Source organism: Mixophyes fleayi, chromosome 1, assembly GCF_038048845.1.
Source record: "Mixophyes fleayi isolate aMixFle1 chromosome 1, aMixFle1.hap1, whole genome shotgun sequence".
In the NCBI taxonomy this organism is placed as follows: domain Eukaryota; kingdom Metazoa; phylum Chordata; class Amphibia; order Anura; family Limnodynastidae; genus Mixophyes; species Mixophyes fleayi.
Window position 1 is genome coordinate 442,143,263 of NC_134402.1, and position 16,792 is coordinate 442,160,054.

The 16,792-nt window shown below is 38.2% G+C and overlaps 1 protein-coding gene across 2 annotated transcripts in view; it reads right to left on the bottom strand.

Annotated features, from left to right (window-relative positions):
• The window catches only part of DCC (DCC netrin 1 receptor), a 605,048-nt gene that overhangs the window by 11,162 nt on the left and 577,094 nt on the right, over positions 1–16,792 (bottom strand). For both annotated transcript variants that reach the window (XM_075185502.1, XM_075185492.1), the window contains exons 26-27: positions 14,619–14,774; positions 9,228–9,440 (exon numbers count right to left, since the gene is read on the bottom strand). In XM_075185502.1, coding sequence (XP_075041603.1) covers positions 9,228–9,440; positions 14,619–14,774 — 369 coding nt within the window. The remainder of the gene's footprint in view (positions 1–9,227; positions 9,441–14,618; positions 14,775–16,792) is intronic.

A 16,792-nucleotide genomic window follows, 5' to 3' on the forward strand; every position in this document is an offset into this window, starting at 1 on the left:
TGCCAATCACCGTGGCACCTTACAAATCTATGACAATAATAATTATTATTCTTTTTAAATGTCATTTTTTTCCTTCTACCAGTGAGTTTAGATAACCTTTCAACGTGTCACAGGCAACTCACAGTCACCTTCACTTTGGTGAGGAGAAGTTATCAACTTTGATGATTATTCAGCCTGTTTAATATTGATATTACAAATTGATTTCACAGGGAGTGAATAAGTTAAGCATGAAAGGAGAAATGACATTTGCAGAGGATTAAACTTATATTTGCTCTGACAAAATATATTGGTTCCTCTCAGCTCCTGCATTTAGATTGTATTAGGCTGACAGCTCTAGAAATGGATATAAAGCCAATCTTTTTTTTATTTATTTAAAATCATATTTCAAAGTCTAAACAGATCTCATTTACTTCTATTCATTTATAGGCTTCAACGTAGACCGAGCTGTTTAAAATACACTAAAGAGAAGATACATGAAGTATTTCTCACTTGTAAACTTTTCAATATTCAAAACTAATGATGCTCCTCTATTCTAAACTGTTATCAACGGAATCCCAGGGGATCGCCAGAGTGTGAGTTTCCCGATCAGAGATGTAACAGCCGTTGTTCAGTTATGTTTTATCAGTGAATATAACTTTTGGTTATAATAGTAGCGGTGCTTTATTGGGTGAAAGTAGACAGATGGCGCTTGGCAATTACAGTACAATAAAAGTAAGGCATGAACGGCTCAAAATACAGTAAAACGCGTCAAGTGATGCAATCAGAGATTTTAAAAAAAAACACTTACTCCTAGTGAAATTACAAGTCCCTAAAACTATAAAACTAGATAAATATGTTTAACTTTATAGATATACATGCATGGGATTTATTAGGGGGAACGCTTAGGACTTGGGGGTTTTAGAGGTAAGGGGCTTATCTATAGTTTCAAGCACTATGACCCTTGGTTTTCCCCACACTTAATAATCACCTTCTCATTAAATTGCTAAGCTGTGGATGTCACAGTGACAGTATCAGGAGACACTAGAATTCACTAGACACATGAATATTCATTTGAATGCTAAATAACAGAGTTATAAATCTCTCTAACTTTTGTTTAGAATATGGCATCCCAGCAGTAAATGTAAATGGATTGTTATTCAAGATAAAACGGGAGTGCAGAAAACATATGTCTTTCTATCATACAACAAAGAATATGCAAGCCAATGATGGCCCTAACAATAAAATTGCTGTTTAACATAAACTGCTTTTAGTTTTGAATTAGGCTTGGCTAGAACCAACCTATAGCCAAACAGAACACTGGAACATTCACAGGTCTAGACCAACCTGTAGCCAATGAGAACTTTAGAATATTCACAGGACTGGACTAAACTGTCGCCAATCAGAACATCAGAAAATGCACATGACTGTACCAACCTATAGCCAATCAGAACATCAGAATATGCACATGACTAGACCGGCCTGTAGCCAATCAGAACATCAAAATATCCACATGACCAGACCAACCTATAGCCAATCAGAACATCAGAATATACACATGACTAGACCAACCTATAGCCAATCAGAACATCAGAATATGCACATGACCAGACCAACCTGTAGCCAATCAGAACATAAGAATATGCACATGACTAGACTGACCTGTTGGCAATCAGAGCATTAGAAGATTCACAGGACAAGACCAACCTGTAGCCCTTTGGAGCATTAGAACCTTAGAGTAAGCTGCCAACTGAGATAAAAATAAAACATAAAAAAAGTTTATAAAAAAACAAAACATCAATAGATCCAACTTGCTTTTACTCTCCTGTGATTAAACAATGAAATACATATACAGTACTCTCAATGCTGACATCCACTCAGCCTGGCATGTGGAACCGCTCAGCAGTAAAAAAAAAAAAGTAAGGTCTATTTCTTCATTATTTTTATTTGTCCACAAGTTTTCCTCACTTATTGGCTGTTATGTTAATTATTGATTCGACTTTTCAGTATAAAATTATTTTCACATTACAAAGAATACAAGTCGTTGGGATAATAGTTACTTGCTATGGTTTAAATATGGCTTTATATGAAAGGAAAGAACATAATTGCAGGCTTCTCAATGAGATATTATGTAAATTGATCTACTTCTGAATCTTCCCCTGCAATATCTTTATAAACAATGCTTGTGGAACAGATGTGCACACCAACTACAAGATGCACACACTCCCACGCATCCAGCACGAAAAGCATTTGATTACAATGCATCTTTACTAGAGCTGTACATACTGAATCATTCAGTACATCCTCAAAGCTGCCCATTATTTTCCGCTTGTCATAAACCCAGTGTACGGCTAATTGCTGATTGGTTACTATGGGATACTGCTCATTAGCACTTTTGCATGTTGTTAGTAAATAACCCCAATACCATGTATTCATTTACCAGCACAGGATGTGGGAAATGTTTTACATGTTTTAAGAAGGAAGACAAATATGTTTTAAGCTGTGCTGAGCAGATAACTTTTATAACTTGCTTTCGTTATCATTTTCTCGGGTGACTGAAAGAGAAAAATATTTTTATTTCTCTTTCACTTAACCTTTGTCCAGAATACGGTATCTGGGTGTGCTCAACAGCCGTCAACTTCTGTCATCGGTGTTGTAACCTCCGACACATCTCTACTTGTTTAATGATATGTAGATGATGTTAGTCTGAATCATGAAATTAGAAGTTGGAGTAGAGGAGCTGGTGTGCTGGAAAAGAAATACTGTTATGTACTTGCCCTTAGTTTTGCCCTCATTCAAGATGGCCGTGATTGCATCATGAAGTTTCCATCTTGGATCTCTGTTATGAACTTGCCCTTACAATAGCCCTTATCCAAGATGGCCGGGACTGTCTCATGAAGATTCCATCTTGGATCCCATTTCCTGTTTGGGCCTAGAAAAGGCACTTCCTGTTATGAAGCCTTTGCACGAGTATTGTGTTTGTCTCTGAACCAGATGCTTCCACAGAACCTTGCCTCCTTGTGATTTGGACTACAAGTACTTGATACCTCCACCAGACCTTTAACCTCTTGTTACTTTGGACTTTATTTGTTGGACACTGGAGATTTATTTGTATACCAAAATAAATCCTTTTGAATTCAGAAATACCTGGCTATTGGGCTCGTTTGTGATACCAGAATCGTGACAGGATACTCGTGCCCAAAATGACGGAGCCCGCCGGGTCAGAACCATCTGCTTTACAGCGACTTGCGGATCTGAGTTTCCACATGCATTCTGCTTCAAGACAGCTACAGGAATTTCATGCAAAATTTCAAGAACTGGAGACCCAGTGTACAAATAATTTTCAACAGGTAAAGCCTGTTCAAACAATAATTCCTGATTCAAATTTTTTGGGGGTTATTTGTACAACGGAGTTATTAACAGAGATCAAGAATGGATATGATATGGATTCTACCCTCATGAATCCTCCAAAAAATGTTAAATTATCTTATGACAACAGAGTCTGGCATATGGCACATCAACTATACGTTCCAGAAAAAGCACGGTTAAAGGTCATGCAACTATTCCATGACTCTAAATTAGCAGGCCATAAAGGACTTCAGAAAACTCAAGAACTGTTAAGCCGTTCATTCTGGTGGCCCAACTATAAGGAAGATATAGCAAAATATGTATCCTCTTGTACAACGTGTGCCAGATTTAAGACTCCTCGTGCTTCTCCTTTTGGACTACTACAACCTTTGCCAATACCTACACGTCCATGGGATTCCATTTCCATGGATTTTATTGTAGAACTTCTGAGATCTAAGAATATGACCACTATCTTTGTGGTAATTGACAGACTGACAAAGATGGCTCACTTTATACCCTGCCAGGGTACTCCTACAGCAAAAGAAACAGCCGACTTACTTATAAAAGAAGTTTTTCGTTTGCATGGCGTTCCTAATGATGTGGTGTCAGACCGAGGCGTTCAATTCACATCACGATTTTGGAAACAGTTTTGCAAATCCCTTGGCATTGTGGTGAACTTGTCCACTGCATTTCATCCACAGTCAAATGGACAAACGGAGCGAACAAACCAAACACTTGAGCAATATCTCAGATGTTATATTTGTCACCTACAGGATGATTGGGTTGATATCCTCCCCATGGCTGAATTTGCATACAATAATTCTCAACATTCGTCTACAAGATTTAGCCCTTTCTATGCTAATCTAGGATATCATCCAAATATTTGTCCCAATCTACCTTGTGACTCTCCAATTCCTGCTGTGGAAGATAGACTGATTATTATGCAAAATAATCTTGAATTATTAAAAGAGACTTTGAAAACTGCTCAAGAAAGATATAAACGTGATGCTGACAGATCACGAAGGGCTGCTCCAACTTTTAGTATTGGTGATGAAGTATGGTTGTCAACTAGACATTTAAGAATGAAGGTACCATCTGCTAAGTTGGGAAGTAAGTTTATTGGTCCATATAAGATCATTGCACAGATTAGTTCAGTGGCTTTTAGATTGGATCTTCCTGATTCCATGAAGGTACATCCTGTTTTTCATGTATCATTACTAAAACCTTCAGTTAAGAATCCATTTCCTGGTCGCTCTTTGCCTCCTCCTGAGCCAATTCAAGTTGATGAGCATGAGGAATTTATTGTCGAAAAGATCCTGGACTCTCGTATGTTTCGAAACCAATTACAGTATCTGCTATGTTGGCAGGGTTATGGGCCAGAAGATGACTCTTGGCAATCTGCAAAGGATGTTCATGCCCCACTTTTGGTAAAAGCATTTCATAGACAGCATCCTGGGAAACCTGGTCCTAAGTCGTCCAGAGGACGTCGTTGAGAAGGGGGCATCCTGTTATGTACTTGCCCTTAGTTTTGCCCTCATTCAAGATGGCCGTGATTGCATCATGAAGTTTCCATCTTGGATCTCTGTTATGAACTTGCCCTTACAATAGCCCTTATCCAAGATGGCCGGGACTGTCTCATGAAGATTCCATCTTGGATCCCATTTCCTGTTTGGGCCTAGAAAAGGCACTTCCTGTTATGAAGCCTTTGCACGAGTATTGTGTTTGTCTCTGAACCAGATGCTTCCACAGAACCTTGCCTCCTTGTGATTTGGACTACAAGTACTTGATACCTCCACCAGACCTTTAACCTCTTGTTACTTTGGACTTTATTTGTTGGACACTGGAGATTTATTTGTATACCAAAATAAATCCTTTTGAATTCAGAAATACCTGGCTATTGGGCTCGTTTGTGATACCAGAATCGTGACAAATACTCTAGTTGTAAAATTTGAAAAGTAATAGTTCCTTTTTTTAATGAATACAGCTGGAAAGACAGACATATATACATATATATATATATATATATATATATATATATATATATACACACACACACATCATCTTGGATGTCCCAACGCTTCCTTAAACTCAATATTTCCAAGACTGAACTTGTCGTCTTCTCCCCTTCCAGGATTCCAGGACTCTCCCACCCCCCCCCCCCCTCTATTTCTGTTAATAACACTACCCTCGTTTCTGTCCCTCAAGTCCGATGACTTGGGGTCATCCTTGATTCCTCCCTCTCCTTCAAGCCTCACATTCTATCCCTCTCCAAATCCTGCTACTTCCACCTTCGGAATATATCCAAGATACGTCCCATTCTCACCACGGAAGCTATGAAAACTCTTGTTCACTCACTTGTAATCTCGACTATTGTAACCTCCTTCTCTGTGGCCTACCTGATTCCCACCTTGACCTCTTAAGTCTATCCTCAATGCTGCAGCCCGCCAGATTTTTCTCTCCCATCTGCTGTCTCCCTCCAATAATCACTACATTGGCTCCCCATACCCTACAGAATTAAATTTAAACTTCTCACCCCCACCTTTAAAGCTCTTAATCAATCCTCCCCTCCCTACATCTCCAATCTCATCTTCCATCACCCTCTGTACCTCTTGGCCTGCTTCCCTAGCCCTATTTTCTTAAGCTTTGGCCTACTTCTCGCTGATTTCTACCATCACTTTCACTCATTGTCCCAGTAATAATTCGATCTGCATTACCTTGTTACCTGTGTCTGTATATATATTTTTGTTCTTTCTGTATCATGTTGTGTCAGGGCTCACTGTTTTCTGTATGTCATGAAAAAGGTCATGAAATTAAAGATAATAATAATAATAATAATAAAATATATATATATAAATATGTCTATATATGGATATATGTCTATATATATATATATATATATATATATGTATATATATATATATATGTATGTATGTATGTATGTATGTATGTATGTATGCTGGCCTTTAGTTTCCTTTCTGTTTCACAGTATTAATTCCTAAAAACTTTAAAGAAAGTTGCTTATGTGATATACAGATGTGGTATACAGAGGTGTGTGCTGTACTGAGGCGTAGATTTTCCTCTAAAAGCGGAAAAATTAAGATATTGCCCATAGCAATCAATCAGAATTTAGCTCTAATTTTATAGAACGTACTTGATAAATGATAGCTAGATTCTAATTGGTTGCTATGGGCAACACCGCTAAATCTCCCCCTAACAGTCTTACATTCCATGACGGAACACTTTCAAAAAGTGACATTACTTCATCTGAGTCATCTTACTTTCCATTTAAATAAAAAAAGAGCAGGATCTATTATAATTTGATAACTTTCTATCAAACCTAATGATGTTTATTTTAATATCCCTTGACTTGCCTACAGCCCTTTAAGGTATTCATAGGCAGCGTTCAGTAATAATTCTACAAAAAGCATTAAAGGAAAACTGTTCTGAGAATGCCATGTGAAACAAAACACAATCTCAGGAAGATCAAATTCTTCCATAGGCTTATAAACTTCGCTTAAACCTGGTTTGCTCGAAATGCAGATGATTATTTTAGTAGCTTAAGGGAATTTTCGCTTGTAAAGGAAAAAGTATGGAATTTATGTCAGATCTATAATGCAGTGAGCTTAACACTCCATCAAGCATTTTCAATTTTCTTGAAAGCGGGCTAAACCAAATCACTTATATGGCTGTGTTTATGATTATTATAGAGAAATGACAGAACACTGCACAGAAAAGGAATCTTATCTCTGGATTAAGCGTAATGAAGAAGGACGCAGTGTTTTTCCATGCAAGAAAACCAGTCTGCAGAAGGTCCTTAAAAAAAATTTGGGGACCCAACGGGAATCAAATCATTTCTAGTAAACATAATAGAATGGCAAGAAAAACAGTTGAACAGACCTTAGTGACTCACATACGATCGTATAGAATATATATATTGTTAAAGAAATTATAATTGAGCGTAAGTTATATAACGTCAAAACGCCCAATTGCTGATTTGCAATTATTATTAATTTTTTGTTGTTCATTTTCTGATGTTTTATGGTGCAAAATTAGCGTTTAGAGGACAATAATCAATTTATTTTGCTACATTAATTCCCTTTCACCAACTAGCAGACCCTTAGCAGTCCTATGTCTGAGGTTCCCGCCACTACGTTATATATTGCATCTAATCAACAGTCCATTCTCCTGCTGCTAACATTGATACGGTGCTGAGATCCCCCATTCTTCTGTTTGCAGCAGCGGGAGAATGGATCATCAATGAGACACTAGCAAAGGAGAGTATCTCCTGATTGTCAATCTTCCTGGACCAGGAACTTCAGTGACTATACTAGCTGGGTGTCACGGTCGTCTGAATTTCTTGATCCGATTCGGGACCCTTGGGACTAGCTGGAGCAGGAGTGAAACAGAACTTAGCAGCCTGGATGAACTTCTTGCTCATGTTCTTGCTGATTGTAGAATATAGCAGGGGAATTAGCAGTCTGGAAATGTAGACAGGAACAGTGCACTAGTAATGCAGACAGGAACAGTGCACTAGTAATGCAGACAGGAACACTGCACTTGTAATGCAGTCAGGAACACTGCACTTGTAATGCAGTCAGGAACACTGCACTTGTAATGCAGTCAGGAACACTGCACTTGTAATGCAGTCAGGAACACTGCACTTAGGAATGCAGACAGGAACACTGGAGCCAAGAACTATCCTCTGGAGAGAAGTGTGTTGTTCTGGCAATGAACAGATCACAGCAGCAGGTTTAAATAGGGTGTCCCAAACAACTATTGGCTGATCAGTTCATGTGATCACAGCTGCAGAATCTGGTTGGTCTGGAATGATCACCTTACTGCATCCAAGATGGCCGCGCCCATGCAGCAGAACAAACAGTATGTGGTTGTTTACAAACGGAGGTGTGGAGGATGGGAATGCTGCAGATGGCCAGAAGGGACCCAGGTAGCCGTGATATGACAGCGGCGGATGAGGTAAGTGCGGCTAAGATCCCGATTTGTGACACTGGGCTTGTGAGTGAAGTTAAGGGACATTTTTAAATACATAAACACGTGCAGCATTAAGCGCCAACAGCTAACTTTTCACTTGCCGAGCAATGATGGCTGCCTGCCAAGGTCTCATACATGTAAGACTTATTATAAAGCAATCAGTTTGCACTCTTAAAGCCTATTAAAATGCTTTGACACTTGTAGTCCAAAAGAAATGTAAGTGAATAGACTTGTATCAGCAGATCTTTTTTGGCAAGCGTCCGCTTTAATTTGCAGAAATTTTCATTGCCTGCTATGTTCAGAAGCTTTAACACTCGCTACAATGGGTTTCTATGGGAAGCTCCGTTTAAGTACATAGTACACTATGCTGGAGAAAAGCTCTAAAACGCGTTAGTGACGTTCTAAGGCTCTGCTACACCGAAGACAAAGTACAACGTTTTATCTGAATTTCAATTATAGTTGTACATGTGGGACTTATTATAAAGCGATCAGCATGCATTCTTAAAGCCTATTAAAAGTGTGTTGACGCTTGTAGGCCAAAAGAAATGTAAGCGAATTGACATTACAAGCAGATTTTTTTGCCAAGTGTCCTCTTTACATGCTGGAGGGAAGTTCTAAAACGCGTTAGTACATTCTAAGGCTCTGCTACAACAAAGACAAAGTACAATGTTTTATCTGATGTTTAATTCTCGTTGTTTTGACTGGCCCTGTGCATAAGTCTTTATAGTGGATAGGAAAGAGGATGGGATATAGAGGCACTGAGCAGTTTCTTTGTCCCTTTTGTCAATTATCCTGCAAGGGATTGAGTTAAAAAAAAAAAAAATTTTGGTAATTTAAGTAGAGTTGTCATCTAAAAGTAGTTATAAATAAAGCTTGATGAGACATTCATAAGATATGATTGCTGGGAATGTTACCTGTCTGAGATAAAAGTGGCGTGTAAGGAACTTTAGGCTCCATGGCAGTCATAGGCGGAGGTAATAAGGGATTGGCAAAACTGCGCAGCGGGTGTGTCGGCCGGACGCAGGCAGTAGGGATTGTTCGACTGGGAGCATCCTCGTTGCTGGAGTGGTCCGGCTGTGTGTGGGATATCATGGATGTCTGTTGGCACTGCGGACCTTCGTTCACTGCTGGGAAAAAATTTGAAAACCTACATGTCAGTCAAACAAGATTTATTGTTATTGTTTTTCAATAATTACGGTACGATGAAAGCTAAAAGTCATTAGGGTCATGCACCTTCAGACAACTTTGTTCAGACTATAAAATGTCTGCCTCCACTATGTGTAGGGGACGGGTGCCCTTTAAAGGAGTTATTAAAGAAACAAACTTTCCCAGATGAAAACCTTGAGATCTTCAACTTACATTGGCCCTTGCTGCCTTTCCTGCTAATTATCGAAATGCATAAAAGTAATTGCTGTGAAATGATAGAGTAAGCACTTTTTAAAAGAAAATGTGTAAATGTTGCTCCGAGTACTCGTAACCCGGCCGTGACTCCACTGCAAAATTATATATATATATAAAAAAAAACTAAACAATTTTCATTGCTCCAGAGATCTAAATCATCCCCTATATTATACAACATTTCAAACCATCAAGGATTTCATAGTCCCAATGACAATCGATTCCATTTTATATCAGTAATTTATATGCATTGTTACTTAAAGATAAAATTGTGATATGATTTTTTTTATTATTTTTGCACAGATTGCTTTTAAGCACGGCAGGTGCTTTGTAGGATTTTATGACTAATTATAAACTGCTTTATTATCTACTTCTGTAGGTAATATTAGCAAGTTACGTTCAGCGCGGTGTAGCTAATGTTGATACGTATTCGTCTCTAGTGCATCCTGAGAATGCAAAATTATGCAGAGTGTGTAATTATATAATAAGTAAGTCCATTATATTTTAGTGGAATATTAAAAACATATGTTTATGCCTTTAAAAGTGATAAATATAAGTTTACTTACAGTGTAACTAACTGTCACCTACACTCAATCTTCATGAGAATGCAGTCTGTCAATGCATTAAGAACAGTCGCACGGTGGTTAGCATTGCTGCCCCTGTCCAAAAAGCATACTGATAGACTAATTGGCTTCTAAAGAAATAGAACCTAGTGAATGTTTGTGTGGTAGAGAAGTTAGAGGTCTATTTATGAAGCTGTGATGAGCCATAAATCCAGATAAAATATCTGTGTTCTCATGAGAATGGCTATCACAGGTCTTACGTAAATCAGGAGAAATCAGAGATAAGATTTTTCCTGCTTAAATTATTTTCCGCTGGTTACCACAGTCATCATCATCATCATCACCATTTATTTATATAGCACCACTAATTCCGTAGCGCTGTACAGAGAACTCACTCACATCAGTTCCTGCCCCATTGGAGCTTAGTCTAAATTCCCTAACACACACACACACACACACACACACAGACAGACTAGGGTCAATTTGTTAGCAGCCAATTAACTTACCTGTATGTTTTTGGAGTGTGGGAGGAAACCGGAGCACCTGGAGGAAACCCACGCAAACACTGGGAGAACATACAAACTCCACACAGATAAGACCATGGTCGGGAATTGAACTCATGACTCCAGTGCTGTAAGGCAGAAGTGCTAACCACTAAGCCACCGTGCTGCCCATACACCTCTATGGGGACTACGATCTTACTCAATTTAAAAAGTTTTGCTTTTCGCCGCCAGCCTACATAAACCAACGTCATCTCTGACAATGTTGCTACCATGCATACATAAACAGCCGTGTGAGAGGCTTTTGCATTGTACAGCAATATATTTTGCTTAATAAAGTAACCTCAACAATTTTGCTAAATTTTAGATTATCCCTCTGTGCGGGTTATGAGGAATCTCGGTGGCTGGTGTCTGCCACCTCTTTACCTACTCCCTTACATAATTTTGGTTGTTTTTGGACCTGGATGATCTCATACCCAACCAGCAATGATGTCACATATATGACTCGTCCCTTGGTCACTCCCCCAAGTTATTGTATTATTATGAGAATATTATTATACTGGACTAAAACTCACAGCAGGACATAAAGCGATGATGGGGAAGAAAAGGCAAACATTGGCAGCCCTACTGATGGTGAATTCTATAAGGTAACTTACTACAACCAGGGACAGTAGGTGAATTCTGGGCACCCTATTCTAGGGAGACAGGCACTGGGCTGTGACATCGTAGTCCAACACCACACCTCCAGCCCTTAACAAACATGGAGAAGCAGCAGCCAGCAGCTTCACAGGACAAGAAGGAGCCAGCTGGGCTGTGACATCATAGCCCACCGCCACACCTCCAGCCCATAACAAACATGGAGAGGCAGCAGTCAGCAGCTTCACAGGACAAGAAGGAGCCAGCTGGGCTGTGACATCATAGTCAAACGCCTCCAGCCCATAACAACTATGGAGGAGCAGCAGCTTCACAGGGCAAGAAGGAGCCAGCTGGGCTGTGACATCATAGTCCACTGCCACACCTCCAGCCCATAACAAATATGGAGAAGCAGCAGCCAGCAGCTTCACAGGACAAGAAGGAGCCAGCTGGGCTGTGACATCATATTCAACACCTCCAGCCCATAACAAATATGGAGGAGCAGCAGCCAGCAGCTTTACATCTAAGAAGCAGCCAGCTGCTGCCCTGACCCTCCAAGTCTGCAGCCGGCACTCAATTCCGTGGTGACAATCACAAACATTATGTCACCCGTCCAGTGTTTTAGGCGCACCCTAGCAACCTCCTGGGTTCGCCTATTGGTAGCGCCAGCCATGACTACAACACTTTCATAGAAACTAGTTAAAGTTTATAACAAATATGTTTAAACAATACCTTTAAATTTATATTCGATAAATACAAAGAGAAAATACAAAAATCTAAAGTAAGGTTCTACCCGATACACAAGGTGCATTTTGGATCTTTACAACTTAATACAATATGGGCCTGATTCATTAAGGAACATTAATTCCATTATGTGCCGTATTTTGCACAACATTTCACAGTCATGTGCTAGGCTCGAGCGCACGCACACCTGTCTGATTCCAGCTCTGGGCATCTCTCAGATACGTATCACTTGCAGCAGCTACAGGTCAGGTGTAAGCGTCGAGTGATAGTAATGACGGATGTTTACACGCTGGAACATGTGTGTGCAATCAGGAACAACTGTAAATGTATTTTATGTACAGCAGACATTAATAATATCCGGATAAATGTAAGGCATGGAGAGAAACAAATAAAAAAACAACAACACTTTTACTTTATTAATTGTTTTTCATTATTAACTATATTATTAACAGGTGTTAATGTATTTAATAATATTTTATAATCTGTGCGTTCTGATGGAACTTTATATTACACATTTGCATTTTGCGTATCCTGCAGTGTCGTGTCTCTCTGCATACGGCAAGTGCGTTATAGGCTGAGCGTACTTAGACCCGTATTCAACTAGAAACGTTTCTTGAGATCCTCTGGTTGAACACGGACGTACCTGCTGGCATTTTCCGTCCATGTTTCTTAAAAAAAATTGCAAATTGCATTCACTTTGTGTTCTTTAATGAATCAGTGCCTATATGTAAAGTAGATCTTGACTACAGCAAAATGTTCAATTATGGGCATCTACTCTGTAGTTTTAGCCTTAATTTACCCACATAGAAGCTTACGGTGAGATACATAACATTTACAAACTCAATAAGCAAAGCTTTGAGAGCCCCCTTGGAAGAGAGTTCATTCTGACAAAATAACCACACAAAAAAAAATTGTGACTGCTCCCAAAAAATACTTTAGCCCTGCCGATCACATTTTTTTCATAAGATTTCATACAATATTTTGTCTTGTTGAAGTCTTCAAGGTGTGTGTAGTAACAACTGCTACTATCAAAACAACCCTGTCTTTTTGAAGGGCAATTTGTTTACTGTAAAAACATGACATGATTTGTAGGGATGTTTGCTTCCAAGGCTGAGTATTTTGCTATACAAGACTTTGAAGTAGTTTTCTTTTGAAGGTATAATGTGTCATAAGAGAAGCAAAAAGGGATTTTTTTTTTATTTTTTTTTTAAAAATCATCTCTTGACTTCTCACGTCTTTGATGAGAACACAGAACCGGTGAGACTGCAGTCTATTAAAAATTCTTCAGAGAGTCTCGAGTTCCCGCATCGGTCATGTGCTTATATTAGGAGATAGATGAATTCATGTGCACAAAAAATGTCACATTCTGTGCAGTAAGAAGTAAGGTCAAAATAATATCTGTTGTGATATAACAGAGCCGTACTGTAGTATTAACGAGCAGTATTATGAGCATTAGTACAAATCAGCCGACAGAAAGGTAAATATGATACACCCAAAATAAATATTAAGTATTTTCAGTATGATGCAATGTGACATCTATGTGACATCTATTTTCTTGATGCTGATGCTGCTTTCCGTGGAGACCCCTGACTATTATGCTGACTCTGCATCATTTTCATTTTCTTTACATACAGTATAAGTGAACTTTGCAATTTAATTTATTAAAAAAAAAAGTCAATGTGAATCATATTCTAGAAACAACCGTGATCACCATTTTCACGAGTATCTGAGTGATTTGAAGCATTGATCTTTTTTTGCTTTTAAAATATATTACTGTTATAGAGACATATTGTTTGCCAAATATTATTAAAGTTATACTTTAAGCTGACTTTTTGGATCACCTGAGTTGGACCGATACCATTAGTGTTTGTATGCTCTTAGACAACAAAAATTACAGTATAGGTAGGAAATAAGAATTTGCACTATATTTTAACTTTAGATGGCAAAACTTATACCATCAATATGGTGCAGCTCATAGGGATAAATCGCTTTATTAGATTAGTTGAGAGTAGGGTTGTTAAGTACAATATCACATATTTAGACAACTTCTTGGTACTCTCGCTTTGTTCTAACACTTTAATTTTAATTTTGTGCACGTAATTTAATATATTTCTTTATAGCCGCACTACCACCTATGAATACTAAGCGACTGAACGACCAAGGGTCCGCTCTGTGCAGATGTTTTTCCCGAGCCTCGACCATTCCTCTCCTAACCCTGGCTGAAAAACCAGGAGGAAGTTGGGTGATAACGGGATGACCGATCTCATCACATCTCTTGACTGCAACTTGTGATCAGTCCTCCTGCTAACACCCTGGTTCCTCCAACTTTCAAAGACGTTGAGCTTTATTGATTTGCAGATTTTGTTTTACATAGCACTGGGAAAAGCAGCCCTAGCAAACAGAGGAGGGGGGCATTGGTACAAGGTGTTAGTACAGCTTTAAAAACAGTGTTTTTTTAATTGCTCACCTCGACAAGGTCCAAATCCCCGGTCGACGGAAAGAGTAGGGAACGGTACAGGTCGTAACGTAAACTGCGGGTGAGGATAAACACAAGTCGGCGACGGCAGAATTCCTGGGTACTGGGCGCTTTCTAGTGTGGGCACTGGGATGGCACTGACGACAGCTGTAATAATTAATAATAATAATTTTGTAGCATAGCAGTAGCAGTTAATACGAGCTTTTAGTCAGATAAACTGTTACACATCCTTTTTACAAGACTATCTAAGCTTGGCACTTAAGGAACGTTTGTGTCAGTTTAATGAGATGCAACATTTCTTTCTAATGCAATAAATCCACAAAGATTCCATTCTGAATTGTAGATGCAATTTAAATAAAACTACATCAAAACAATGAAGCATTTCCATCTAGCTTATTTTCCTAAATCATTACTCTGTGAACCTATCTGATTAAAAAATCCTTAGGTAATACTGTATCTTGTTGACAATTGAGTTTTGATATGACACTAATGTTAAGAGTTTGGAAGTTGCAATGTTTAAACAAATCACGTTGAGTTGTTGTAACTCTGCCGTTCTGTATCCCAAAAGCGATTTACTGCGCGCTGTCATGCTTTACATTCTGGGAACGAATGCCTTTACATTGAAAAATAATACATAAACAAAACAGATTTGGCCTCTGCATGACTGTATATTCTCCTTGTGTAGTATTGTACATGATAAAATGTATTACTGGCGGGGGGAAAAAAGGAGAAAATTGAATTACAGTAACTTAATGCAACCAGTATATCAACATGAAGACAATTTTGTATAAATACATTGCATTATTATTGTTGTGAATGCTGTAGATATTTGTTTAAATGGCAAGGGTCTTTTTTTTACATATAAGTTATGGTAGATAATATTTCTTCAATACAAAAAAAAATGTCTGTGAGGATTTGGAATCTTAATACTTCTGCTTAGAAGAAATATTGAAAGAATGGTGCAGTTTATACAGCAAGAAAACATATAGATTTTATAATATTGTTCGTTTACTTTTTTAATACATCAGATGGCACCTCAGATGTCATTGTCAACACTGCAGATTAAGAATAGGTTTAGTTGTTGAGGAACGAAAAATACAAATTGCAATGGCAACAACACCATGTATAGTCAGTATAGGGGTAACACACACCATCATATAAAACGTTTGTGTATTACGGCATAACTTCTGATGACTTTCTAATATTGATTTCTTAGCAGAGAAATAATCAATACTTTCATTAGCACGTGTAATACTGCAAAAATAAACACTATTGTTTCTTCACCATTTCATATGCCTACATGAAATTATCAATCTTCTTTGCAAATATAAGGCTTATTTCTAGCAAGATCGTGCTCACTGTGCTCCTGGGCATCACTATAGAACTTTTGCCAGCTTTCAGAAGGTTATCACTGAATATTGACGTGAGGTTACAGTAACAGAAATATTTAGCCACAGGATAGCCTGCACCAGCAGCTAATTTAAATAATTTTAGACATTATAACAAGAAGTACAAGATAGAAAGGGAGGGCAAAGTTTATATATACATTTCATCAATGATGGTATGAGCAGTGGTGAAAATGGAAATTTAAAAGTGGGGATATGGAAAATACAAGTGAAAGGAATTAAGACAGTTTTACAATGAAGGCAGTAGGAGAAGTGGCGGTATGGCGTACCACTGTATATCCCCCACTTTGCCTACTTTGTAGATGTGTATTAATAAGTGTAAATTGTAATTAGGTGTTTATATCGATTGTTAGATCTTTCTAAATAGAATGACAGATACAGTTTAAGGACAAAGGGCCTGATTCATTAAGGAAAGTAAAGCAAAAAAATGAGTAACTTTGTCCCTTGCCAAAACCACGTTACATCGGAGAGGGAGAAAAATTTAAAATGTGAGGACAGATTTATAGTTGGGGTAGGGCATGTCCTAGACCAACTTCAAATTTCAGTATAAACATAAAGCTATTATATATTTGTGTGCTGCATGAAAAAACAGCCAGTATTTAACTCATGTGCAAAATAATAAACTAATATGCACCCCATGCATTGTAACATGGTTTTGTCTAGAAGAAAACTTACTCATTTTTTTTTTACTTATTTTCCTTAATGAATCAGGCCCTAAAAGTCTGACAGTTAAAGAAAAAAAAACACAACACCAAATTT